This window comes from Zosterops lateralis (genome assembly GCF_965231275.1).
Source record: "Zosterops lateralis genome assembly, chromosome: 8".
In the NCBI taxonomy this organism is placed as follows: domain Eukaryota; kingdom Metazoa; phylum Chordata; class Aves; order Passeriformes; family Zosteropidae; genus Zosterops; species Zosterops lateralis.
In genome coordinates, this window is record NC_139768.1 from 33,903,881 (window position 1) to 33,929,206 (window position 25,326).

The following is a 25,326-nucleotide window of genomic DNA, read 5'->3' on the forward strand; positions in this document are numbered from 1 at the left end:
GGGCCCTCCATATCCCAGGAATTCCACACGGCTGACAGACAGGGGAGCAGCCCTGCTTTGTGCCCCGAATGCTGCTGTCAGCCCGTCTGTCCCTGCCCAGCACTGCAGCATCCCCACAGCTGAGCTGCAAGCCCCAGCAGCCCCACACGCCCCCGCAGATGCCTCTCTCCATACCCCACTGCCGAGAAAGCCAGCATGGATTCACGCCAGCACATAAAAACTTGGGCTTTTCTTATTCTCACAGGCTGGGCTGATTTGCCATAGAAGAGGTCTTTCCACTCCTTTTACTTTTTCAGCCTAAATCTGTTCTTTTCACCAAGTCGTTGTAGTCTTTATGGTGGAGCTTTGCAGCTTCCATGCAAACTACTCAGAGCAGGACATGCTCATCATAGGAGCCAAAGCCTGCCAAGCCCGACAGCAAGCTAGGAGCCAAACTCAGACCCCAACTGGCACAAAGCTGCCTGAAAGGCATCAAAGTGGTGCCATGGGCAACATTATGAAAAGTTGTTAGGGTAGTTTTATGAATTTTATCAATGTTATGAAATGTTATGGTAGTTTTGAAAATAGCCAGCAAGTTTGGAAATGTCTTGTTGCCTGCTAGTGCACCGCTCTTGGTATTTTAAGCACCCTTGGACTGCCAGTGCTGCTATGGCAAAACATCGCAACACCTCATCAAAGTCATAGAATCATTAGGTTGGTAGGTCTTTTCCTACCCTGAGACCAGGAAGGAAATAGAGCATCTGGAGACAGCAGCACCTGAGGGGGAAGCACCGCCCAGCCAGAGAGGGAAACAGGAGGAAAAGCCTAGGTGAGGATGCCCAGAATGACCAGTGGGCAGGAGGACAAGCCAGGACCCCAGAAAGAGCCCAGGCACTTTGCAAGAGCAGTGGGTAAGGCTGGATAAGCCTCGACCTGGGGCAACACATGGCAAGTATCATCATAAATTACAAGGGATAGAGCTGAGACAAGCAGGGCACCTTCTTAGGACAGCAACAGCCTTGTGGAGCTGTCTGGGCAGTCAAGGCAGGAGCCAGCAGCTCTGAGCTCTGGCTGGGGGGTCCATCCAAGTGCCACCTGCTATGGCCAGTCAGCACTGCAGAGTGAGCCCACTGCAGATGGACAGGGGTCCATAACAGGCTGATAAATGCCTTGTCTTGTCATTACGTTATCCATGTGCACTTAAACCCCGGAGCAGATTTCACTGGCTCCCCAGCTGCATTTCCCCACCCGCGCCCGCCAGGCTGGGCAGCAGAAAGGTGCAAGAGCTGCTCTGACACCAAATCTCTTTGTTGTCTATTTATACCCTGCCCTCTGGAAACAGCTCACTAGCGGCTGTCACTCGGTGTCTTATCTCCCCTCACTTTGCAAACTGTCTCCTGGCAGCCCACAGCACCCCTGCCACCGCCTGGGAGGCTACTCCCTTCCCACTCACTGGTTTTTGTTTAAAACAAAACAAAACAAAAAAAGAGATCTTCACAAGGCACTGTTTGGTTAAAAGGCAAAAAGGCAGGGCATTACTCTTCTTTGTCAAAGGCATAAGGATTTGCCAATGATCCCAAGATCCAAGCCCTTGCCTTCATCTCATTCTTGGCATGCAAAAGTTGATGCCTTCTGCTGCAAAAGTGGGTACTTAAGGCAGAGCACTAAATAAAATTCATACAAACTCCAGCCATCCCTGTTTGCAAAGCCTTAGACCTCAAAGTCTTTTTAAAAGAATTTCTGTATCATTATTCTCATATTATAAAAGGGAAAACAGAGGCACAACAGAGTCAAATGACTTCACATATACACCCAAAAGCCGTGATCCCAAAGCCTTTGAGCTTGTAAGGCATCAAGAGCACCAGGTCAGCAGTGACTGACCCATGGATTCACATAGTACCCACCTCCTTTCATGTCCCTCACTGTCAGCATTTGAGGCCTATTCTGGTCACATCTGCAGGGGCTTCCAAAGAAGCCAAACCATGTTCACCTACCATGACACAGTATTTGACTCAGCCCAGAGAAATTTCCCATTAAACCATCTCTCCAGCAGTGGCTCATGGCCCAATCTTCCTCACAGAGGAGGCCCATGGTGGCATTGGAGCCCAGCACCCCATGGGGATGTGTCCCAGGGAGGGACCATGGTGCACCCTGCTGGGAACCAGCCCTCCCAGCCCTCTGTTAATCCCCATTTTTCCCCTGGTCAGGCAGCAGACAGGCATCCAGGCACCAGGACTGACAGACAGGGAGTTTTATGAGCAGCCCATGTCTCTGCACCCCAGGGAGCCTCCAGCTGTCTCTGGAGCTGCTTGCAAAGCCACAAGGCCAGAAAGTGTCAGCTGGGGCTGGGGGAGCCCTCCCTCCCCAGGTCTCGTTGCACAGTCAACTGGTGAGGACTGAGGAGGATGAGGAGGGCAGCCATGGGAAGCAACAGGGCTGTTGGTACCTGCTTGTCACAGAAGAGCAAAACAGCCAAAACGGGGAGTGAGTAGAAGTGAAGCAAAACTGGGTGCTGTAGCCAAAGTGAAAGGAAGGCAATGGGGTGCCAAGGATAAATGATCACACCACAGCAGCGGGGACACACACAGGAAGTGTGACCATGCCCCAGGAACAGAGAATCATCACAGAAAGGTCTGGGTTGCCAGGGACCTTAAATGTCATCTGGTTCCACGCCCCAGCCATGGGCAGGGACACCTTCCACTAGACCAGCTCACAGCCCCATCCACTCTGACCTTGAACACTTTCCAGGAAGGGGCATTCTCAGTTTGTCTCAGCAACTTGGGCCAGTGCCTCACCAGTTCCACAGGGAATTTCTTTCTAATATCTAATCTAAATCTCTCCTTTCTTGTTTTAAAAATGTTCCTCCTTGTTCTACCACCATTTGCCTATGTAAAAAGCCACTCTCTCTATTTTTATAAGCCCCCTTTAAATACTGAAAGGCAGCACTGAGCATCACCAGGGACAGGCTCCCCATCAACCCAGGAGCCCCTGCTGTCACAAGAGTCGCTATTGCAGCTTCCTCAGCACCCTCCTCCTTTTACCCAGCCTGGTCTTCTCTCCCGACTATCCATTCATTCGTCCTGCTTCTCAGCTGCCTGTCCTCAGAAACAGGCTGGAAATGCGGTCCCAGCTCCGAAAAGCTACTGCCATCTCCTGGAAAGAGGCTCCTTCCCTGGAGAGTGGCGAGAGCATTCTGGGACTGCCAGGACACACGCCAGAGGGGACCTGTGGCCACCAGCACCTGCTGCTCCAGGGATGGTCTGATCCTCCCACACGATGTCACACCTCTCAGCCCCGTGACCGAGGGTGATATCAGAACAGGATTACAGGCTTGTACCACAGAGAGAACAGGTGAGGACCGTGGGGACAAGGGCTGGGGCCACCCTTGATGTCAGCATTGCCTTCAGGAACACACTCCTTCTCAGTAACCTTTAACCAGCACCAACAAGACTCAAGGCACAAGGGTTTCCTTCTCCCCCTCCTGAGTGAAAAACCAGATCTTTTGAGGAAAGGAAACAGCATAAGATGATTCCTCTACTCCAGGCACCAGGACTCCATCACCTCCAGAAGGTTGAGGGGGAAACCACTGGGTCTCCTTCCCTCTACAGTGCCCCATGGGCTATGCATAGCTGCCCTGCCACTTCCACAGCTCCACACAGAAATATCTAGCAGTCCCAGAAGCCTGTCTTTGGTACTGATATGCATTTTCATAAAAACCTCTAGCAAGCAGTGCTGGGATGGCATTTTTTTTCCCCTAAAAAGAAAAAAAAAAATTCCAAGCCATCTCTTCCTGATGCTGCTAGACTGAGGAGTTCAAATTGCCTTCCCTGAAGAGCAGTGCCTGCCAAGGCACAGCTGATGGTCCAAGTAAACACCGGGCTGCTTGTGCCCAGGAGCTCTGAGCCAGCCCAAGTAAACGTCACTGCAGTATTTATATCCTTTTATGATGCTTCAAACCATTGGAGAGAAACAGGTGCAGAGCTGTCTGTGGCCAGCAACTACCCCTCCTCAAGCCTTGAGCTGTTACATACACCAGCACAGACACATGCATGAGGGAGGACAGAGCTGGACCTCTTAGGTCCCTGCTGGGTGCCAAAGAAATGGATGAAATCAGTCTGGGGGAAGACACACACCAACCCACAGTAAAGATCTGATGGGCAGATCAAACACAATTAATCTGACAAGGACACCCCGCTTCAGCCCATGCAGCGGTTCAGAGGACTCACAGTCAGCTGGAGATACCCCCAGGTCCTTAAGGAAATATTTTCTGGCTTCTTCAGCAAATAAATCACTGCTGCCCTTCCACTACCACTCCAAGAGTACAGTCTTAGGGGGACATGCTCTCTCAAAGATGCCCAGAACAGGGTGGAAAGGCCATTTGGTGTGTACATAGGGCCTGGGCTGTACTTCTTACCATGTTTTTCAGCTTTAGTTGCAGGGGGCTTGCTGGGGTGAATCTGTCATTCCTCTGCAGTGAGTCAGGGTTGTCTCCTTCAGAATGAAACAACTCTTCTGGACACAGACCAGGCTCTGCCTGTTTGAGATCCTCTAAAAGCTACCCATCTTCTTCATTAGAAGGAGGATGGTTGGCACATTTCCTTGAGAAATTTCCAAGGAAATATATTTTTTACAAACCAGAGTCGAGCCACAGCATTCTCCAGGGAACTGGACCAGAATCATGGCCCAGGATGGGTAGTGTATTGCCTTCACCCCAGGCAGGGTGTCACCATCTAACCTGAAATAAACCTGACCCAGACCTTCCCAAGGCAAAATTTAGGGACAACTAGAAGACACCAGTAGTTTTTTAGCTTGAAGTCAGCTGAAACAAGAGTCAAGTGCCCTCACTGAGCAGATCAGCAGTGCCACAACTTGGGTTGAGTTTGGAGACACTTCCCAGACCTGTGCAGCCAAAAACACATTGAGGGAGAGCCCCAGGTGATACCTTCGGGTTCACAGCTGGCTGGCCAACACTCCCTTTTCCTTAGCACAGATGAAGGATGGTACTGGGATTAGCAGTGTAATAGCCCAGGGCCTCGAGCCTGCCTGGCCTGGGGCAGTAATGAGCTGGGAAGCAGAATTCAGTGGAATTCCTGGCTTCAACTTGTCTAGTTTTCACAGGAAGGACACAGGAAGCCTTGGACTAATCGATCCAACATTAATACTTCACTGCTAGAAATCAAAGCTGAGTTTAGCTTTGAAACCCAGCTTTTACGGGTAGACACATTACCCAGTGCTGCACCATACTGTATTACTCCAGAGCAGAATAAATCCAGGTGCCACTGTGACAACTACTACACTGAAAACGAGCCCTTTTCCTTCCCAAGCAGGAGAGATCAATGTCAGAGTCCCCTGCAGCCGGGCACCTCATAAATCTCCCCTCTGGAAAGCAGGGCAGCCCCACTCTGCTCCCAGGGATGAAAGCGGGTATTGTTCAGCCCAGGTACGCCGCGGGGAGCGTCTGCGCCGAGACCCGAGGGCGTGTGCTGCGGGCCGAGCTGCTGCCATCGCCGGCGCTGACAAAAGGCTGCAGGTTTCCTCCCCACCAGGCTCCAGGGAATTGTGCTTCCGAGCCTTGCATCACTTCAGAACAACGATGCACTTGGTAATGCATGAAATAGAAATACCGAGATCAAGTTCACCTCCTGCACATGTGGTGGGTGTATCTGTTGCTAGACAAGGCTGGGAGGTTTCCATTTCCCCCAGCGCCATCCCCAGCAGGACAGAGCAAAGCTTTTGTAGCCCACCTACCAGCATCATTCTCCTAGACCTCAAAGCAAAGCTCAGGGCACCTTTCCACCTCAACAGCCCAGGTTTGCAGATCTATATAACATCTGGCTCAGCAAGGGGAGACCCCAGTCCTCTGTGTCATTGCCATGGGGAAAATGCTTCCTCTCCTTCCACACACCTCCCCTGGGAAACCAAAGGTCAGGGGAGCCAGGGGGAAATTTATGGGCTTCCCCTCCTAAAAGACTTCTCCAGATGGGTGTCCAATGGTAGATTTTTTTTCCAGGTGAAGCAAGAGAGGAAGAGGGAAGGAGAGGTGGGGTGATGGGCAAGGGCAAGACCACAGGTCACACTTTTCTTCTCACAGCATGCCCACTGGGCAGAAGGACCAGCAAGTGGCCAGGCTGCTACTCCCTCTCAAGCCTTGATGGCAGTGGAAGATGTCAGGCCCAACAGTGTGCACAAAGCCAGCCCAGGCTCTGCACTCCCAGCTCATACCAGAGAAACAGCAGAAATCCCCATCACAGCAGCCAGCAGCTGGAGCTGCCCCCCAGAGAAGCTACTCGCACACACAGCAGTGTTTTGGGGATTTGAAGCAATAGCCCACACTGGGAATCAGCAGTGTTTCAGCTGCACAGAGGCACTGCACTGTGCAACACCCTGCCTCTATTTCAGCCAGACCTGCAAGCACTAGCCTCGCCAAACCTCTTGGGCAGCAGGGCCAGGGGTGACATTATTTCAGTGCCCCTGCTCGTAACAGCCACCACCTGCAGGCAGCCGGCACAGCAGGACTGCAAGCATCATCCAGCCTCCCCGGATTGCCTGTCAGGAAGAGGAAATGCCGCGCATTTTCCAGCTGCTTGTACGTGTGCCAAGTCTAAGTGCCACCCCTAAAAATACCCACGGGAAGGAGAGATGTCACCGGCCGCTCACCCACTGCAGCCGCACGGTTATTCTCAAATGAGGCAGCAACATGAAGCAGCTGAGAGACCCAGCCTGGGCTTTTGCTCCTCCCCACACGGGTCAGAGAGTGACAGGCCAGCATCACCCACCACAAGGCAGCAGCAGAGCCACGGTAACACACTCAAACTGGCAGGAGTCAACATGCCAGAAGCTGCTCCCGGCATCCACGGTACACACCAGGGCCTTTGACCTGTGCTTCTAATGAAATTAAGCTCCTGCAACGCTCCTGTCTGATGCAGTGGTCAGCCCTGCATTAGCCCAAAAAAATTTCATCCCTCTGGCAAAAGACACCAGGCACCTCGCTTCCCTAAAAGCCACAGCTTCCACTCCCCAGTGGAGATGGGGCAATGGCACCCTCACAGAGCAAAGCTGCTCTGTTTGCATCAACATCCAGCTACCAAAAACATTCCTCAGCCCCAGACATGTGCACCCAGTAGACCACAGCCAGGCTGAAGCAGCTCTCCTGATTTTGTTGGGTTTTCATATTTATTTTTTTTTAACTGAACAGTTCCTTATTTCCAGTTCTAATTTATTCTGGATAAATCAGGATGAAACCATGCAGGTCACTAAGAACTGCCTTCTTATTTTCAGCTGCTTTTGTGCCCTAACAGGAAGAGATGGTTGGGACAAATCAGGGAGACATTAGACACTTGGGCTGAGCTGGGTGTCATCTCCCTGCAGCCTGAGCTGTTCCTCTGGGAGATTTGCACCTCTCAAAAACTGGCACAATCCAGGGCTATCACATTTCCTGGCACTGAGCAGGCAGAGCTCAGCAGTGTCTCTTGCCTCCCCTCCAAAACAGATCTCTGCAGCTGGTGGTACCCACATAATTCTCCTGACATCACTGAAATGAGGGGGAGCTTTGCCATTTGCTGTTGAATCAGTGCCACCCTCTCACCCCAGCTCCTCACAGATCAAGGTGCAATGCTTCAAGAGCACCCACACGCAGCAAAATGGACAAAACACCTTGGGAGCATTCTCAGGGCCAAGAAAGGCAACAGCTGCAGCTCAGCAGGCTTTTTGAGGGGATCATCTGCAAAGGCAGCAGAGCCCACCTCTGCCTGCACCCAGGATATAGCACGGGCAAAACTTTGCTGCCCAATTAATACAGAGAGTTTAAGAGTTTAAACTTGCAGAGCTTAAATATCAGGCTGGCTAAGCAGGACTCCACAGTGCTTATTGAGAGCAAACTAACATACTTTTTTCTGTGCAATGCATTCCTATCACCTCTTTGAGGCCACCTCAAGCCATGATTGAATGTTTGGACTCTTCAGGCCCACCTGAAGGCCTATGAGCATCCCAGGACAAAAGGCTTCTGTGAAGATGAAGCGGGTGTCCAGGGGTGGGAGTGCAGAGGCCACCAGGGGCACATGTGCAGCTGCCCCAGATCCAAAGGGATGCACCAGCATGATGGGGAAAATTGATGATGATGAGGGAAGTCCACCAGGCTGCGTGCTGGCCCCGCAGATTGATGGCCTCTGCAACGAGCCACACATAATGGCCAAGTTCAGGCTGCAATGGCCGGGAGCTGAAAGGCAACAGCCATAAATAAGCCGAGAAAAAGAGGGAAGACAGAAATCTGGCAGGGATAAATAAATACTCATGCTGCAGCAGGACTGGGGGTAGGCATAGGAGGAAGGGCTGCAGCACCAGAATGGGATGCAGCCTGCACTGGGAGGGAGATGGTGCCACAGAAGTGGCTGTTTTGAGGTAAGATCTCCCCATTCAATAACACTGAGTTGTTTCCTCTCCAAACCATGTTTTTACTCAAAATCACAGCCAAGTGAGGGGGATATATCACATGTCCTCCCCCCAAAAGACAAAAGTAACCAAAAGGGCTTAGGACAAGAGATTTTAGGGTTATAATCCCACTATTACCAAAGTTCCAACTCACTCTGAGGCTTTCAAGGCCTTGGCATCTCAGTAAGTTTCTCCCTGACTGACCTGGCCAGCTGGGCTTTCCTCATCACCTTCCTCAGCTGACAGTACCAACCTCAGACTGTTTCCCCTTTCAGTTATTGCCCAACAGTGAATAAGGGAGATGAAGGGGGGCAGAGGGAATGGAGATGGAGAGTTTTCCCTCATTGTGCCCCATCTGCTTCATTCAGGACAGTTACTCTTCTCCAGCGTAAATAAGCCCTTTGCGTTTTGTCGTGGTCTTTTCTCTCTCGCTCGCTCGTCTCGGCCGTTTTGTCAGGAAAAACCTTGCCCAAAGAGCCGCTGTGATTTACTGCTGCCTTAACAAATGTCAGAGCTCGGGAGCTGTGTAGGAACCGCTCGCTGGCAGCCTGCCTGGACAAACATACTAAAAGTCAACCCTGGCGTGGATACTTGAGGAATTAGTGTCCATACAAAGATGCATTAAATAGAGGGAGAAAGATGGGGGATTTTTACAACGGAGGCTTGAAAGCTTCCTCCAGGCTGTTTAGCATATGGTGCTTCTTCCCTGCACCTGCCCCTCAGTAGAGCAGCTCCTGGATTCCCATCCTTGTCACTGGTCCCAAATGCCACTGGAGTCACTGTTCCCAGTGGGTGCTGCCAGTGTGGCAGGGGCTGAGCCCTCCTGCAGGGTGGGAGTTTGCATATCCATGTGTTAACAGGTAATTTTGGCCCAACCCTCTTCACCAGACAGGCTTTGATGATAGTGGGCATATCATAGAGCAGTCCCTGCTCAGCTCCTCAATTGCTACCAAAAAAATATTTTTTAACTGTAATATGTAGAGAGAAAATTTTTTCAAAATCCATAAATCAAACATTTTGCCCATGGAATCCTTACATCCAGCTCAGCCATAGGGGAGCACAGACCCAGAGTACACTGGCAGGGAGAACCATCAGGAAAACAGAGACACAGTGGCAAAAATAACAATGCTTAAAAACTCTCAACATTTCCTCAGTGGCTGCCAGGAGCTCTTCAGCCCTGCCTGTGTTTGGCTGGACCCTTGTTGCCTTCAGCCCAGGCCAGCCATGCATCCCACACAGCCCCACCACTCTGTTATTGTCATTTGCTCAAATCCCAGGTGCTGCATTAGAGAGGAATATTTTGCATATGCGTCGTCTGTATGTTTTAGAAGTTAATTCCTCCTCTACCACCTTCTGCTCAACAGATTTGTCCAGCATCACTGTAGAAAGCAGCTCCATGCGAGGAGAGACACACTCAGCCTTGCAAAGTATGGCCAGGCAATGTTCCCTGGCCGATGCCAAATTTCCCAAAAACCAAAAACAGACTATAGAAAAGATACCATGACCTAAAATTTAAAAATGAAGTAAAATAAATACCCCATGGGGCTCTCAATTGCACAAAACATTTTTCCAAAGCAAATCCATTCCCATATATGCGCTGTCTGGGGTGTGGCCGTGCATGTATGGGAATGGATTTGCTTGGGAAGCAGAGGTGGATGAGGTAGGCTCTGGAAAGGCAGTTATAAGAACCAATGTGCTGTAAATCTCCCGCATTAAGTGGGATATCATAACCCATGGTAATTGAGCAACTTAAGAATCATCATGTTACCTTAGTTTACCTCTGCATTCTGCCTCCAAAGCAGAACTCCTCATCCATCAGAAAGACCCACAGGAGCAGACTGGAAATGGAAGAAGCTGAAAATCTCTCCTGGGTATTTATGCAGATGGCAGGGATGGATAAAAGAACCACTTTCCCCCCACCACACTGCATTCTCCCTGAGCCAGGCCAGCAGAGACAAAACCATTCTCCTGTAAGCTTGGACCTTGTGTCCTCACCACAAGGGTTTGCCTGCACAGTCACAGCTGGGAGTGGGAAGAGGAAGATCCAGCCAAACAGTCCCACGTGCTCACACCCCTACACCACCAGCCTCATGTAGGGCACAGCTCACCTTTCCCAAAAACACATCTGCTGGCTGAAACCCTTTCCTTCCCCACACCATGATGACTTTCCCCCACTCAGCCTCTTCCTACCAAAAAGTGGTTGCTCCATCAGGTGTGTACCAGCAATCCAGGAAGGGGTGTTAATCTCCAAAACAACCAGGGCGTAGGAGGTAGAGGGACCTGTGTAGCAGACCTTCAGTGTAGCAGCTGGCCCACCTTCACGGAGGAGCTCAGCTCTCTCCCCAAATTTGCACACTTCTACACCACCTGGAGGAAGGGGAAGAGCAATGACCCCAGACTGGGCTTAAACAGAGCCAGACCATGGGTGTGGGGAGGCTCCAGGTCAGGCTGCTCAGGGTCACTAATGGAAATTAATGCCCCTAAGGCTTGACACAACTAGTAACTATCCCAGGGGTCCTGTCCCTGCTGGGGCTCATCCTTAGGGGCCTCACAGATCTATCTGCCCCTAAGCTGTGCCTTACACTTGCACTGTTTCACCATGCCCTGCTTCATCCCACATCCACCGCCCCGCCCCAGATAGCTGGATCCTGTGCAGGATTAGTGCTCACAGACTTTCTTTGCTTCATCCTCAAAGCACAGTCCAAAGTCACCCTTGCTCTGTAGAGCCTTCACTGGCTGAGCCTGCTGTGGTCTATAGGGCAGGGCCTGAGGGCAAAAAGCCTCTTTATTTGCCCTGCCAGGCCTATGAAGTTCAGCTCAGGCATGACTCTAGTCCTGGAGCATGGGGAAAGCTCTGGCTGCACTTCCTGCCACAGGAAGCTCTGGCACCTTCCCCCGGCCACCACCAGTCCTGGTGCCAGCCAGGTCTGGCACATGCCAGCATCACCAAAATGACCCCTCCAACCAACCTCTGACAAAGCCCAGCCTGTTCCTTGCCTTTCCAGCATGTATCACCAGGCTGCCCCTGGGCTTTTCCACGGGACAGGGCTCTGTGATGAATGGCTCCCTGTTCTACCCTCACTGCGGCACCAGCAGGGAGGTTTCAGCCCCCATAGCACTTCGTAACTGGGAATTTTATTGGCCCCCAGCCTCCCCAATTCCGAGAAGCTCTAAAAAGAGATTTTGATTTCCATGGTCTGTTTTTTCTTTGGGAGTTAAAATACCTTTCATCATCGGGCAGAGCAGAGCAGAGTTACAGAAAATGGGAGGAGGGGGAAAATTAAAGTAATTGGGGGGAATTACTGGAATGTGCAAGGCCTCTCCAGAAACATCCCTGCCACGGAAAAGGAGCTTCAATCCCATCTCAGTGTGGCAGGAAAAGCTCTGGCTGCCCAATAAACATTTCTCAGGTTTTTGGGGACACAGAGAAGCTCCTCTGCACAGACCCAAGGCAGAGGTGAGTTGGGGAGCCCTTAGCAGAGGCTTGGGACCATGTGCCATGGACTGCTTGCTCCCAAAACCCAGCTTGCCAGCTTGTCAGAGCCTTTATAAGCCCCCAGACTCACACAGAGCAGGAACACGGCCACTTAGTCCAGGTGAAAAAGGATTTTTAGCTAAAAAGTAAGAAAAAAACCTACTTAGGAATGCTGACTGGAGTTAATAAAGTCATGCAAGCCATATGAAGAGTAATAAGTATTGAGAAAGTGTTCTTTAACTTCTATTTTGATACAAAAATGAAACCAAAAGTACCTTGCTGTGCATTAGTGGTTGAAGTACACCCATCAGGTTGTTCTGACAGAGGTCATGCAGTTTGACTCCGGAGAGATGAGCCTCATGGCCAAGACTTTTTTCTTTGAAACTAAATTCTTTAAAAATCTTGTCTGTATATCTAAAGATATAAAAAGAATTGGGAAAACAATACCTGGCTTCTAGCAATATGAAAATGCTGGGCCAGTCCATACCTGGCTGATGCCCTTCCAAGGTGTCCTACAGGGCAGAGGCGTCTTGGAGGAGCACAGGGCTCCAAGGGTGAAAACAGGGCTTTACTCCAAAATGCCCTATAGGAAAAATGCAACTCCCTAACCCTGCTTCTGCCAAACTCTGTTTCCAGTGCTGAGATTATCCTGGGAGGGGTTACACCAGCAGTAATCAAGAAGCCACAGGGTTCCCCCATCTGTGTTTTACAGAACTGACCTTGCCTGGGTGAAAAGTACGGGGGGAGTGGTGGGAAAGGCAGCACAGCCCCTTCCCCTCCCAGCTGCTTGGGGTTTTAATTTGCTTTCTGCAAATCCCCACTTCTGCAGCAAAGCCAGGTCATTGCTGTGGCCCAACCAGGGCAAGCAGTGTGGATGTGACAGCAGGAGGTAGGATGGGGAAGAGCACAGAGAAGGAGCAGTGCCAGTGGCAGAGGGGGCAGACACGATGCCCTCTCATGGGAATTCCCACATGAAAGCCAGGAGTGGGGGAAGGAGAGGTGGCAAGCATTGTCAGGGCACCAACTCAGGCCAAAGGAGGTAATACTGGCCAGTGCTGTAAGAAATGCATATTTTCCCCCTCAGACACCTCCCCCAGATTTCTCCACACACCATTAGCAGATCTTATTTCTGCCTAGACCAGCCTGCTTGGGAAGACTGCCAATGCAAAAATTGAGCAGTTTGATGAAATAATAAGTAACTGACAAATAAGTAGATGAAGAAACATGTGGGGAGTTGCAAACCATCTCATTCAGCCAGTCTAGCAACAAGTCTGGACAGGACAGCCATAGCCATGCCATGGCACAGACCTTCAGGCCAAGGAAATGGTCTAAATCAGGCTTCTTCCCTGAGGTGTCCTGGGCTGCTTCCTGAGATATTGTTGGGTTTTCTCATCCTCTTGATGTATTGTCCTGCAGCACATTCAGGGGCTCCCAGTGTCTGCCAAGAAACCTCTGGTGTGACGCACCAGCCCGTTTTAGGCAGCCAACAACTGCTCCTTCCTGCAGGAGCTGGGAAGCCAGGGCTCCCCAGGGTTCCCCCACCCTCTGCTCCAGGGAACCTGATGCATTCATTTTTAACACCACCCAGGCATGTGAAAAATGATAATTTGAGGGAAAGAGGGCTGTAAGCAGCATCTCTGTGGCCCTGTGAACTGTCTGGAGCTGTCTGCTAAAGCAGAACCCATTGTGCTGCTCCAAAATGTAAGCCATCCCCTGAGTTTTCCTGGATTTGGTCAAATAAAGATAGGGAAGGAAAAAAAAAAAAAAAAACAAAACAAGCCACACCCTTCCTCAGCCTGATTCCCAGGCAATAAAAATATCTTGGAGCAGGAGCTGTGGCTTCGCAACTTGGCCAGTGACGCAACCATGCCGTGAGCCAAAGCAGCAGAGAGATCACCTACATTGCTTGGCTTTGCTTGTCCATAGGGTGGATTTTGAGGATCCCAGTTCCCAGACAACATCAGCAGAAGTCATTTGAGTAAGGAAATCAATGAGTAAGGTCTTCCCTTCCCAATGCTCCCACGGACCCCTCACCTCCTCCCCCTCCCCATCCATCGCCTGCTTTGAGCACTGGTGAACTCTTGCAAAATCCCAAAGGTCTCTTGGGGACCATACACCCAGGGGTACATTTTTCCAAGTGTCTCTCCAAATATATGTGTCAGCAGCAGAAAGGGGAGGAGAGCAAGGGAAAAAAAGCCATTTTGTGAGTATCCATCTGTTTGCAGATCATTAATTCTTCCTGGGGAGCCCCAGAGCTCTTTCATCTGCTTTTTGCTAAGTTTAGGTCACAGAGGTTTTCGGGTGCAAGTGCGGTTCAGGGAAAGGCAAAGGCGCTCTGGGCTTTAGCAGATCACTGAGGAGGAGTCTGGGCAGGCAACAGGAAAGCTCTTTCCCCGGCTGGGAGGCATCCAGTCAGGACAGAAACAATCCTGGCTGCTGGAGGCTTTTATAAAAGTAAGAATAGATGTTTACTCGTAGGAAAGCGAGGAACGGAAAAAGTTATCAACACCATTGTTTGCCACAAATAATTTCACCTTCTCTAGTCATATGGTGGTTCAACAAAAGCCCTGCTCTTTCTTATTTAACATCTGGTACCGAGGAGAATCGCGTAGCCCTTACGCAGCCGGGCTCAGCCCGGCGGGCCCCGAGGGCTGTGCTCGGCTCGTCCTGCGGCAGAGCCCGTTTCCCATCACCTCCACATCGCTTTCTTGCTCCCAGCGCCTGGCGGCCAAGACCTGACCTGAGATGGGTTTTACAGACGAGCTGCCCCTCTGCGGCCGCGTTTAGGGGCCTGACAGCTCTGTAATTGCCGTTTATGAAACACCCTTCCACAACCTGGAGTGCAAGAAACTTCTCACAATGCTCAGCTGGGAAACCGTCTCTAACGCCTGCTGGCTGCAGCATCCTTTGCCTGGGGTCCCTTCTCCTGACCCTGGGGTTTGGGGGTTCATGGGCGAATTTAGGCAATGTCAGAGCAGCAGGGAACCAAACCCCTCCCCAAAATACTGCTCTTGGGGCAGAAATTGTGATCTGTCCGTCTCTGAGGCTTCCCCGGCATGTTGCTCCTGGGGAAGGGTCCTTCCGGTCCGAACCACAGCTCTCTGCTTTTCCATCGGGACCTTTTGGAGGGCTCCTTGCTGTCCTGCCATGATCCAGCAGGGCCCCTCCCGACCCCTCACCACCCCCCACAGCCGGTGGCTCCCTGGGACAGGCAGCGTGCCCAAAGCCCGGCGTCTTGGCCCGAGTCCGGCCAAAGCCAAGGGCGCAGGATCCCAGCACCACCTCCTGGTAAGGCACCGCCATGCACGGCCCGCAAATCCCCCTGCAGGCCTGGGGACCGCCTGGAGACACAACCCGGGGCTGCGCAGACCGCAATCTTCCGCGTGTCTGGCCAAGCATGGGCATCTTTCCTTTTCCCTGGCACCGCGGCCGGCCCCGCTTGCATCCCCCGGTGAGCGGCAGCTGCCCGCTGTGGGGTGAATAGCGGCGCGGCTCGCCCGAGAGGGGACCGAATTTAATTTGAGATGAATGGGCACCTCGCTGCAGCCCGTGACATTTTCATTGCGGGCTAACAAGGGGAGAAAAATCCAATTAGGGGACAAAGAGGGTCCCTAATCGGCCGTGCAGCCCGGCGTGGGGCAGCATCCCACAGGCGAGCAGGGACAGACCATGGGAAAACAAGAAAACGCTCCAAAAGATTCCTCTTGTGATAGTGCAGAGGCCATACTGCAGGATGGCAAGTGCACTTTAAAAAACGGATTTATAATGTTGATATTTGCACCCCTGGGGTCCCGTCTGTCAGTCTCCCAGGTCACTGAGATAAAGTGCCCCAAAGTGAGCTGGGCAAGGCAGGAACATTGCCCAGCTACAGATTCCAAGGGTGGAGTCAGTAACCTGCAGCCAGAACCATGTTTCTCCTCAAAGAAAATATTAATAAAATTTGTCAGACTCTTCCTATGGCACCCACCCACTATCAAATGTTCAGCAAAAACAAGTTCCAGGAGCAGGTGAGAATGAACCACATCAGGGTTTATTACCACAGCAGCTTTTTCAAACCACAAAAGGCTTTTTCAAACCACAAAAGGATAACCTGGGTTGCAGTTTTTCCAGCAACAGGTGCCTTTTCACGGTTTGAATGCATGCAGCCAGCAGTGCCATTTATCTCTGAGCTCTGGTGCCTCAGGTGGGGAGGATCGATGGTGGAACCCCCACATATACAAACCCCTCCCCTGCCAAAATGTGGGGACATTGGGGCATCACAGGATGCAGCGAGGGCATAGCAGAGCACTGGGAAAGGCGAGGGGGACACGCACATAAATAACAGCTGGGGTTTGCAGGAAGGGTGATAAATGGGAACACTGCGATCCCTCGGGAATTATTAACGGTGGGGGAGGCTGAAACCTTGGCTTTGCCCCAGGAGCGGAGCTGTGTGGAGAAAGCCGATGGGTGGGAGCGGGCAGGGGGAACAGATGGCTGGGGGAGGCCCGGGGGTCCAGCCGGGAGCGGAGGCTCTCTACCGGCGCAACGCAAGGAGCCGTGGTGAGGTACAGCAGCTGTGTCTGCTCCATGACACAGCTGGGCTGTGTGGGGGGAAAGACCCCCGGTGCCCTCTCCTCCCTGGAGCCTCTCAGGTGGCTCAGCCACAGCTCCAGGTGGTCACCGCTGAGTATTGACCCAGCGCTATCTCAGCTCCCACCTTATCAGGGCAAGAGCCAGCTCCGGGCACCAGCACCTGCCCCATTAATCTTCCCCCTGTCCCGCAGGCGTGAGGTCTCGGTGCCTGAAACAACCTGCCCAGAGAGGGAGCAGCAGGGCTTGGGCCCTGGTGCCTGGCACCTGGGGATGATGAATTGGTACCTGGGAGATTACAGGGAGAGGGTTTCTCTTTTCCCCTTCAGCTCTTGCCCCTGCCCTGGAGAGGGAACCACCCTTTATGCCAGGGCATATTGGTGGCAACTTTTTCCACTGAAATTTGTGTACTGTAGACTGGGGATGTGGTGCCTTGAGGAAGAGAGGAAATGAGCTCCATAGTGAACACAGGATGGGAAGGAGGGGAGAGAGAATTTCCCTGAAGTTTTGATCTGAAATAACAAGCTGAACCTGGGCGAGCAGCCCACATTTCATCCACAGCCTTTGGGCTGGAGGTGCAGATGTGATTCCCCATGCCAGGGCCAGCTCCAGGCAGAGCTGCACAAAATCCAGGCAAAATCACATCTGAGGCCCCAGGAAAGTGAGGTAAAGCCTCACAGCTCTGGCTGAAATGAAAACAAAAGCCAGCGATTCTTCATGGCTGCAGCTGCACAACCCCTGGCTTCAAGGGTTAAATGCACTCAGAAATATCAGTGGGGACCATTAAGCACAAAACTTCTGTTTGTCCCTCACACAGAAGGGAGAGAAGCTCCATGCTTTGACCAGGCAGAATCTCCAGCAATGATGGGGCAGCTGAGATGATTCCAAAGGTCTCATCCCCAGAATTCTGCTCTAGCCTGTGGCTCAGCAAACACAGCTATGGGGGTGTATGGAGCTCAGAGGGACAGACCTGCTTGGCCTGACACGGGTTTTCTAGGGACATTCCAGGTAAGAGAATAATTAAGGAGGCAGTGACCCAAGCAGAGGCAACACTGAGCTTTTGCCATAAAACCCATCAAAGGACACTGTGTGTTCAGGAATGGAGAAAGATGCTGGGGGTGTTATCACATACCTCCTCCAATGGGAAAGAAGAGCATCACTAAATAGGCTAAGCTGGGAAGAGCCCAACTAGTCAGCCAAGGACTTGGATTCACAAGCACATAGCCCCTGCTCAGAGATTAGTTTGCATAGTTTAGCCTAGCTCAAAATACAGGAGGTGCACACTGATGTATCCTTTTCACATGCACTGTGAAGGCCACAGCTCCCAAAGGGCAATGCAGAGCAGTCCTGTTGGAAAGCAGAGCTCTCACATCAGCCCTGGGCCGCAAAGCCTCTGAGCAGTGCAGAGGGCACTGTGGCAGAGAGGCCGTGTCAGTGTCTGCTCCTCAGGAAGATCACTGCTTGGTCGATGCCTTTGGCCTCTCATTAAAAGCCCCTTAAACCCTCTGGGTATGTTTCCTTTGACACAGAAAAGCCCAACTCTTTTGGTGAGGGCACCACATGAAGCCCAGGCAAGGCTTAAGGTGGCTTAGGGGTACTGGCACCCAGCACCACATCCCCTCCTGAGCTCCCCACCTATGCTGTGCAGACAGGATGGAGTATCCCCCTTCCTCACACAAACTTGGGATCTCCTTTCAGCCATTGCTCTTTTTTGTACTGATTTTTAAAAGGGAGCACTGCGGCTTTAAAGAGCTTCCCAGACTTGCCTTTGTGACCGGAGGAGAGGGTGGAGTGGTGGCGGAGGTGGGGACCCAGAAGAATGAAATAAAGAGAAGTACAACAAAAAGAAGTTAAAAGTGTGAGTGACAAGTTTTCGGCAACAGGCTTCAGCCCCTGTGGGGTCGTTTGGCTGAAGAATGGCTACAAATGAACAAATGAGCTGGATTTTCATGCTTGGTGGACGGTGAATGAATAAGCATCTTTTAAAACCCTATCAGGAACTCTTTGGATTGTCATTATAGCTGGGAGGAGGAGGGGGAAAGGCAGACTTTTGAAGGCTGATCATGTGAAAGAATCCCGATTCTTTGCCTTTTCTCTGCAGGCAAGCATGGCTACACCGAAATGTGCGGACAGTGCAGCCGCAGCCGAGCATCCTGCCATGGCCCGGCACAGGAGCACTTCTGGGGGACACTGGTGTGCCCCCATGCTCTTTGGAAGAGGTGAGAGGGTCTGCTCCACTCGCAGGAGCCCCCGCTGGTTCCCAGTGGCGTGCAGGGGACAGGCATCAGTTTGAAGCCTCCTCCTCCGAGAAACCTGACTGCAGTGTCAGAGGCAGACAATGTGAGAGGGCAGGAAGCAACTCCCTTAAAGCCTTATTTAGAGCACAGAGTGGAGGGCTGAGGTCAAAGGAGTTGGCCTGGGATTATGGGAATCACCTTCATTTTCTTGCCAGTCTTCAGACACAAGGGAGTCGACCAGGAGCAAGGAGGAGGGGGATGAGTCTGTTGCTGAGGATGGACCTGGGTGTTTCCCTGGCCCTGGCCCTGACAATGAGCCTGGCCTCTCTGAACCATGCAAATAATTTACAGCCTCTGTTTTCAGCTGTTTGTTATCCTCAATCCCCCATTTTAACCTTGACTAGAACAGAGCATTAGTGAGACACTTGCAGGAGAGTCCACAGCCAGAGTTTGCTGAATACCTGTAAAGCCAGAGTTCAGCAGCCACAGAGGAGAGGGAAGATTCAGAGTGAAACAGGGATAAAACCTCCTTATTTCTGTAATAAATTATAATATCACACATTCAAAAAATCATAGACCTGTGGAATTGTTAAGGTTGGAAAAGACCTTTAAAATTATTAAGTCCAACTGATGTTTAGGCTGTCTTGTCTAAACAGAAGGAGATCTAAAACTAAATATTGAGGGTGTGAAAACATCAGGTTGTAGTAGAGAATTCTCCCCTGGCTGCAAAAATGAAAGTTGAGTTCACCCGGCATGGGATTTCAGGAACCAAACATGGCAGGGCCCGGGTTAAGTTGGTTTTCATCCTCTCGCCTGCAAGTATGTGAGGGCACAAGCCTGAGGCTCTGAGAGGGCCACGGTCCCAGCAGCCACCTGTTTCCCCACATCAAACAGCCCGGAGGCCATTACAGCAGCCCTGGTTATAAAAGCCGGGCACTGGCGCTGGGACGGCCCCATCAAGAGAAATGAGACCATCATGCACTAAACATAGAGAAAAGATAAATGGAAAAGGAGTCTTTCAGTCTTCATTATCAAGTTTCCATGGGTTTGCCAAAACCATAGCAACCAGTTCAAGCAATGATTAACCTAATAATGTGGAGGCAAAGAAAAAAAAAAAAAAAAAAAAAAAAAAAAAAAAAAAAAAAAAACACCACGCATTCAAGCCCCTAAAGAAGTCACTAGTTCTCTAGAGGTAGTAAATCTACCCCCCCCCACCCCCAGCCTACAGCCCCACGGCTGGAAGACCAGAAGCATCTTAAGTCTCCAGAAAAAAAGTATAAGCAATGCAGTAAAACTCACTATAGTGACCCCTTTCTGAAAATACAGCAGTATGGACATCTTTGAACTTTTGTAGAATCTGTCGTGCTCTTCTTGCTCCTTTTCTTTCCCATGTCCACCCTGAGTTCTCTTTTGCCTTTTTTTGCAAAAATGCGGCTTTTGCAGGTAAGTGAGTGTGTTGGGATCCTCCTCAGTCCCACGGTACGTGCAGATAGCGAGGGCAATTTGATACCTCCTGCAGGGAGATATCAGAGTGGAGCTGCACTAGCAGGGAAAACATTAAATGATTTTATCACCCAAATAATGACGGTGTTTCACCCGTGGCCACACACAGAGGCCTTGGAGCACTTTGCAGACTGTTAGAGTAGGAAAACAATACACAATTCAGCCAGAAAGGGGGGGAAGGGGCAGGAATACTATTAGGTCTTTCATTCTGCCTATCTGATCTACGACACAGATAGATCACGTTCAGGACTATAAGGGTACACACAGAGATAGGCACACACGGCCTTTTCCGAGTCCTCAGCCTTGCCCCATGGCCTGTGCTTCTCCAGCAGTGTGGGTGTTTCTTCTCAAAGCTGTGAATAGGCAAAGAAGGGTGCTCTGCATAGATGGGCGGGTCCCAGGGGGCAGCAGAAAGTGCAAGGAGAAAGTGAGATCTGCTCATCTTGCTTGTCAACACTGGCACCGTGGTGCCCATGCTCCCTTCTCCCAGGCGGCTGGGACACCCGCAACTCCTCTGCGTGGGACAGTTTATTGACCAAGGCTAGATCAAGTGCACAAGTAAGAGGTCACTGCTTCTCCGAAATCCACAAAAAACCCTTGTGATTTCTGATGTGCAGTGTCTGGTTAACACCAGGGCCATGCCGGCCTCTCCTTTCCCCGCAGGACTGGGCCATGCCCCCCACAGCCCACTTAAATGGGGACAGCACCCCAGCAACTCCCGGGAGGGACACATCGGGAGAGGCTCTGCATCGCCCCGTCTGGGCTCGGGCGGACCCCGAGGACTGAGCCCGTCGAGGGGACGGACAGCGGCGCCGTGCCCCCGGCCCGCCTTCAGCACCATGGCCAGAGCCCGCAGCGCCGGGGCGGGACGGGGCGCCGGGGCTGCTCCGCGCCCCCACCGGCACCCAGCGCTCCAGCCCGCCGAGCTCTGCCCCGCTCCAGCCCGCCCCGCCGCCCCGAGGAGCGGGAGCAGCGCGCACGCAGGGGACGAGGGGGAAGGAAGAAGTTCCCCGTGGTTGCCCCACCATCGGCGGGACGGGGGGCGGCCAAGGGCGAGACAAGGACCCGGGATGCCGTGCCCGGTCAGGTTCCGCTCTCGCCTCTCTCGCTGCGGTGCGGGAAGGGGAGGTTGTTGCGGGGAGGGGGGAAAGAGTTGTTTGTGCGTGCAGCTTTGTTTCCAGTAACCAAATTTCTTTTGTTCTACAAATTGCCTCAATAGCGTCTCTTTGCCGCGGGCAAACGGGCTCAGCTGAGAACAATTAGCATCACAATAGGCTTTTGGCCTCGCGGGCTGCTTTGTCTAGCGGCGGCCGCCCCGCCGGGGCAGCGCGGAGCGGGGAGGCGGCCTGGCCGTAAATCTACCAGCTACAAATTGAGTCCCGACAGGAAAGGGCCGGGAAGGGCTGACGGAATTCATGCGGGTTCTCTTCTCGCCGTGGCAGGAGAGGTAGCGTCTTTCCCATCTCCTGCGCTTTTAGCTGGCCTGACGCTCCCCTCCCCCGCTCAGGGCTTCGGGTTCCGGCTGCTTGCCCCCTGTCCCTCCCCTGCCCCAGCTAAACCCACCCCCGGGGAGGATGGGGTCGGCCTGAGGCGACGCTGCCCCGGGCACCAGCGCCACTCCGGGTGCTGGAGCGCTGTGCCGCAGGGACGTCCTTAAAACAGCCCCTCGGCCGAGCACGCCTCACCTGGAGACGGTGGGCCGGGCCGGGCCGCAGCTCTGCGCGAAAGGCACCTGCAGAGAGGGGCCGGTTTTAAATCCGAGCGTGGGCCTAGACGGGCACACGCCGGCGTGCGCACAAGAGCGGGACCTCGCTGCGCCGCTCTCCATCGCCGCTCCTCCCCCGCGGGGGAGCGACTCCGCGCCGGGCACACCGTCCGGGGCCCGGAGCGAGCCCCCGCGGGGCCGGCGCTGCCCTTCCCGGCCCTGGTGCGCACGATTTTAAAACTCCCGGGGAGCCCTCATTGATAAAAACACGGCGTCGCACAGGTCTGGCCGCGACACACTTTATTTTTCCTCTTCTTTTTCTTCAGAAAACCCAAAATACAGCTGCGGGTACAGACAGCTGGACCACCGCTGCTAAAAAATACTCTTATATACAAAATACATATTTGTTACGAAATATAATCAATAAATACCGATAGCGACAAATTAATATAATTTACCGTTAACGAGTACAAAACCGTGATTTGTTTTTGCCCGCCCGCTCCCGCTGCTCTTTCCAGCCGAGCGGGACGGGCGGGACGGGGCAGGGGGAGCGAGGCTCCCGCCGCCCTCCGGCGCTCAGCGCGGGGAGTCCCCGCTCCGCCCCGCCGGCTCTTTGAAGGCCACGAGCGGGGGCACAGTGGCCGGCCGGGCTCAGAGGAAGGCGTGGAAGGCGGCGGGGCCGCGGCGCAGGGCGGCGGGCGGCGGGGCCGCAGGGCAGGGCGAGTCCCAGGGCCCGGGGGAGGCGGTGGCGGGGGGTGGCGGCGGCGCGGGGGGCTCGGGCAGGTTCTGCTCGGCCAGGCGGAGGCTCTGCGTGAGCGCCCAAATGTAGTTGTGGGCGAAGCGGAGCGTCTCGATCTTGGTGAGCTTGGCGTCGTCGGGGAAGGTGGGCAGGACGCTGCGGAGCGCGTCCAGGGCGGAGTTGAGGTGGTGCATGCGGTTTCTCTCCCGGTCGTTTGCCTTCATGCGCCGGCTCCTCTTCTGCTTGCTGAGCAAGCCCTCGTTCCGCGCCTTGCCGCGGCCCCGCCGCGCCTTCCCCTTCCTGCGGGCCGCCGTGTCCCGCGGGGCCAGGGCGCTGCGGGCCGGAGAGGGGCCCCGGCTTCCCGCGGAGCCCCCGCCAGCCGCAGAGGAGGGGTCCTCGGCGCCACCGAAATACGGCTGCCCTTCGTCCGGCGAGCGGTCGCTCTGCGGGGCCATCCTGAGAAGCCAACCCCGCGTCGGCCGGCCCGGGAGAGCCCTGTCCCCCGCGGCTGTGTCTGCTGAGCCCGGCCGAGGCTGCGGAGCAGAGGAGCGGCTCTGGCTGCGCGCTCCGCGCCGCTCCCCGCGGTCCCTCGGGTGCGGGCAGGAGAGGTTGTGCCGCCGGCACACGACTGCCGTTAGGCCCCTATATATAGGGCCGGCAGACAATGGGGATTTCCCGGCCGGGCGGCGTGTGCGCCCCCCCGCCCGCACCCACCCCTTGGCACGCTTTTATCTTATCAGCCCGACGGGAGCGTGCCGGCCCCGGCACCGCCCGCTGCCCCGGCTCCGCCACGCGAGACCCCGCCGGCTTCCACGCCGCGTCGTGCCGCGCCCGACCCTCGCCCCTGCCCGCCAGCCCTCCCCGGGACGGGAGCCCCGGGCCGAGCCGCCGACCCCGTGCAGGGGGGCTGCACCACGGCAGCACTCTCCGGGGCTCCGCCGGGTCCAGTGGGGGTCGCGGCGGGGTACGGGGGCACAGTGGTGCCAGAGGGCTTCCCAGCACTCGGCTGCGTAACGCGGGGAAGCGCCGGGGCCCGGAGTGGCCGGGGACGCACCGTCGGGCCAGGCGGTGTCTCCTCCGGTGCCAGACGTGAGGGTGCAGCTGGCACCATTCCGGCTCCGCTCCCCTCGGCACAGCCACTTCCTTCTGCTCTGGCGCTGCGGGGGACTCCCGGCACATTCCCTCCCACCCCGGAGGGGATCGTGGGGACCCCGCCGCCTCCCTTCGCCCTTCTCCTAGCCCCTGCAGCGCCGGTAACATCCCCGCGCCCCCCGCGCATCGACCGGCGGACCTTGTGGGCGCTGCGCTGTGGGCGGTGAGCGCCAGCACCTGAGGGGACAGAACGCCGTTCTCCACCCCCCACACGCGCAGTGACTTTGCTCCCACGAGGGAAACAGAGGCTGCATCCCGCGAGGGAAGGGCCCTCCCGAGGCCCGAGGCCATCCCCGCCCCGTCGGCCCCGCGCCGGGCCCGGGGGCGGCCGCGCTGCCGCCGGAGCTCGGTGCGCAAAACGAGCCGGGGACTTTTGCGCACCGGCTTCGGCGGGCGGCGGGGAGCGGCCCGGGCCCGGGGCATCTTTCCCGGCGGAGGGCGAGGGACCGGGAGTAGTGGGGCCGGGCTCCCCCTGCACGGCAAGACGCCCCCGGGGGCGCGGGCAGGGCCGCCGGGAGGGCTCAGCCCTGGCGGGGCGGGAGTCCCCCCTCTCCTTCACCAAAGCGGCGCGGCGGATCCCGGTCCGGGATCCCCGTGCCGGGAGCGGCCGGAGCGGCCCCGTTGGGCCGCGGCGGGGCGGGGGGCGGCTCTCCCTGCTCGGCCCGGTACCCGGCCCCACGGGGCGGCCTCGGCCGGCGCGATGCGCGGCGCTGCGGGGCTGTGCGCGCTGCCCGTCCGGGAGCGCGGTGCCGCGGGCGGACGGCCCCGCTGGGAGGGCGGGGGAGGGTGCCGAGGGGGGCCGGCCACCGCGGCGGCTCGGGCGCCCCTTCTCGAGGGGCGGCTCGGAGGGCAGCGGAGGATGAATAGGAAGGGCCCGGCGGGGTTGGGGTTGTTTTTTTGTGCCTGTGCAATTGGATGACAAAAAAATCTGGCGAGCGAGTTTCCAAGCCTCAGACTGCCCACTTCAAACGTCCTTCAAACAAAAGCTGAAGAGGAAAAGAAAGCCCCACCTGGTACCGCTGTTTGCTAAAATAATAATAAATAGATTTCGTTTAATAAATAATTACAAGAGATTGTAAAGTGGAGTACTTTGGGAAGCATTAATCATAGGGCTGGGGGCAGACATCACCTGCTGGCAAACAAGACAACTTTATTGTTAAATCACCTTCCCACTGCCACTTTCCGATAACTCCCTCCCGTCGCCACAAAGCCCGGCCGGGGATGTTTACTCATAGTTAGCATAACAAGCACCATATTACCACGAACGTGATAAAAACCTGCGGGGGCACCGCTGCGGGCTCCCGCTCACACCTGGCCGGGCCGCCCGGTGCGGAGCTGGCACCCAACGGCCCTTCCAGGAGGGGCCCTGCTGCCGTTTACATTGGCCTGGTTTATGCTGCTTTATAACAGCTTTACTGCAATCCCTATCTCCCGGCCCTATTTGTCTTATTTTATTGAAAACATATGGTAACCAGAGCGGCCCCGGCGCATCCCTCGCCTGCCAGGCGTCGGGAACGTTTGGCGAGCCGGGGCTCGGCCG

The 25,326-nt window shown here is 54.4% G+C and overlaps 1 protein-coding gene across 1 annotated transcript; it reads right to left on the reverse strand.

Annotated features, from left to right (window-relative positions):
- Positions 1–22,546: 22,546 nt before the first annotated feature.
- Positions 22,547–23,089, reverse strand: NEUROG3 (neurogenin 3; the record flags this gene model as incomplete). The annotated part of the gene is made up of 1 exon (XM_083866819.1): positions 22,547–23,089. The coding sequence occupies one exon, from the start codon at positions 23,087–23,089 to the stop codon at positions 22,547–22,549; it is 543 nt and encodes a 180-aa protein (XP_083722945.1).
- Between the last annotated feature and the right edge of the window lie 2,237 nt (positions 23,090–25,326).